Source organism: Trachymyrmex cornetzi, unplaced genomic scaffold, assembly GCF_001594075.2.
Source record: "Trachymyrmex cornetzi isolate Tcor2-1 unplaced genomic scaffold, Tcor1.1 scaffold12, whole genome shotgun sequence".
Taxonomy (NCBI): Eukaryota; Metazoa; Arthropoda; class Insecta; order Hymenoptera; family Formicidae; genus Trachymyrmex; species Trachymyrmex cornetzi.
Window position 1 is genome coordinate 169,356 of NW_017295761.1, and position 2,412 is coordinate 171,767.

General features: G+C 46.1%; 1 protein-coding gene across 1 annotated transcript in view; it reads right to left on the reverse strand.

The window, feature by feature from the left end:
* LOC108766957 (RNA-binding protein fusilli) overlaps positions 1 to 1,187 on the reverse strand; it is a 125,160-nt gene extending 123,973 nt beyond the window's left edge. Inside the window, exon 1 of the mRNA XM_018516549.1 lies at positions 576 to 1,187. Within this exon, the coding sequence (XP_018372051.1) occupies positions 576 to 749 (174 nt within the window). The 5' untranslated portion in view covers positions 750 to 1,187. The remainder of the gene's footprint in view (positions 1 to 575) is intronic.
* Between the last annotated feature and the right edge of the window lie 1,225 nt (positions 1,188 to 2,412).

Sequence of the window (2,412 nt, forward strand, 5' to 3'; positions counted from 1 at the left end):
AATTTAACTTAACAAGAAAAAATATTTTTTCTTATTTAGTCGTGCTAATTTTCTTTATGACTTATCGAAATACAAAAGCACACTAATAGGGACAGGCACAGTAATTGGGACAGTTACCCTAGCTCTTCAAGAATATGTACTTGATTTTTCATTTGCTGCTTTTTTTCTTTGTGACTGTGCTAACTTTGGTCTTAAGCTAGCACAACCATGGGTTTTAGCGAATTGGCTGGAGCAAAAAAATCGGGAATAGAGCAAAAAATTAGTAAAAAAAATAGCAAAAAAATATAGTATAGGTCGCGTTTGATTGTGCTGAAGTGGCTGTGCCAGCTTAATGGACGTGATGATTCCAGGGATGCGAATCTCGAGCCCAGAATCAACTCGTCCGTGGCAAACTACTTCCGCCTCGAGCGCGATCCCCCCCCTCTCTCCCTCTCCCTCTCCCCTCTCTCTCTCTCTCCCTCTCCCTCTCCCCCGCCTCCCTCCCTCCCCCCCTCTCTCTCTTTCCTCTCCTTCCCCTTCTCTCACTCACTCTCTCCTCTTTTTCGTCCGTCTGTTTCTCTTCGTCGTTACCTTACCTTATTCTGCAGCTCATCGATGAGCACGTAGACGAGCAGCGTGATCTCCTCTTCGTCAGAGCCGAGCGCATTTCCTTGAAGGCCGGCGGTCGCCACGTACAGAGTGACCAGGATATTTTGCGAATTACTTTCTCCTCCTCCTCCCCCAGTTCCTCCCATTCTCGTTCCCGTCATCGTTCCCGTAGGAGCGCACCTGGCGGCTCCAAAATGGATTCCTGCCCCGAGTCTGATTTCTCTCTCTTCCTTGCTCTTCCGTTATTGCTGCTTTTTGACGCACTCGCGCGACGTCCCGACGCCGGAGCGTCCCTATCACTGATCGCTCACTGATTATTCGCCACGCACGACATATTCTCTCTCTCTCTCTCCCCCTCTCTTCTCTCTCTCTTTCTCGGGGCGATTTGAGGTTATGGATCTGACGGCGGCAGCGGACGATACTTCGATGCTCCCCGTTTCTCTTTTTCTCGCTCTTTCCCCTCGGTCGCTCGCGGACGGAGCGCCGTCGAAAGTCGCAAGGTTCTGTGCAGCACTGACCGTGCGTTTCCCGACCGAGCGTAACAAGACAATCACGTCGTAGTTGCCTCACCTGGCGACTGCGCGTCGACGCGGCCCCTCTCTCTCGTTGGCTGGAGCGCCTGGCCCGCTCAGGTGTCTTACAGTTTACAGTGAGAAAAAGAGGGGAAAAGAAAGAGAGAGAGAGAGAGAGAGAGAGAGAGAGAGAGAGAAGGAAATGTTTAGATATTGCACGCCGTACGGAAGGCGTTCTTATCGAGCAAACAGCAAAAACGAATTAATATCACGCGGAATTTCAACCAACGATAATGACGAGTTACGCCGGTGTGCGAGAAGATATCGAGCATTCAGACATTGAGAGAGAGAGAGAGAGAGAGAGAGAGAGAGAGAGAAGGAGGAGAAAGAGACAAACACTTGTTATACACCATGAAACAATTTCTCTTTTTCTCTCGTTCCTACGTAAAGCAAATAATGAAACAAATATCTAGCAGAATTTCGAGATCTGTGTGAGTTAATAACGAGTTGGACAGGTGTACGGGTACGCTCATGTCGAGCCGTGTACGGGAACCAAACGAGAACAGCAAGGAAAACGGAGAAAGAGGAGAACCTGTTGCGCACCGCGAAAGAATATTCACTGATACAAAAACAGTGAAAATTAACACATCAACATTCGGCAGAATCTTTTTGTGCTAAAGTAATGCGCTGAATTAGAGCGAGTGCACGAGTGAAAATAATGAGTATTCGAAAATCGGATTTACCGCGAATAAGGAAGAAATACGAACAGAGAGAAAGAGAGAGAGAGAGAGAGAGAGAGAGAGAGGGAGTGAGAGAGGGAGAGAGAAGTACCCGTATCACCATGTTAACCTGAGTGTATCGTTTGTTGCTAATATATTATTTACTCCTTGCTGCTAGCGCGAATTTCCGAAATACTACGCTATAGATGTCGTTCAAGAAAATATTGCTGTATTTAGAATCGAGCCATCTGAAGAAGGCGGACAAGGGGGAAAAAGGGGACAATTGAGTACCTGCTTGCTCGGTTGCTACAAAACAAAAAAGGAGGATGGATTATATATATATATATATATAGAGAGAGAGAGAGAGAGAGAGAGAGAGAGAGAGAGAGAGAGAGAGAGAGATAAAGAAACCAAGCGCAAAAAAGAGAAATGGCGAAGGGGAAAAATGGAAGATATTTAACGAAAATCTGTCTCTTTTTTAGCTGCACTTCTGGCATATGTACAATTCATCTTATCCCTTTTCCTCTCCAATATGAAAGGAGGAAAGATGCAAAAAATTTAACTAAAGAATAAATCTACGTTCGGAAACGAGA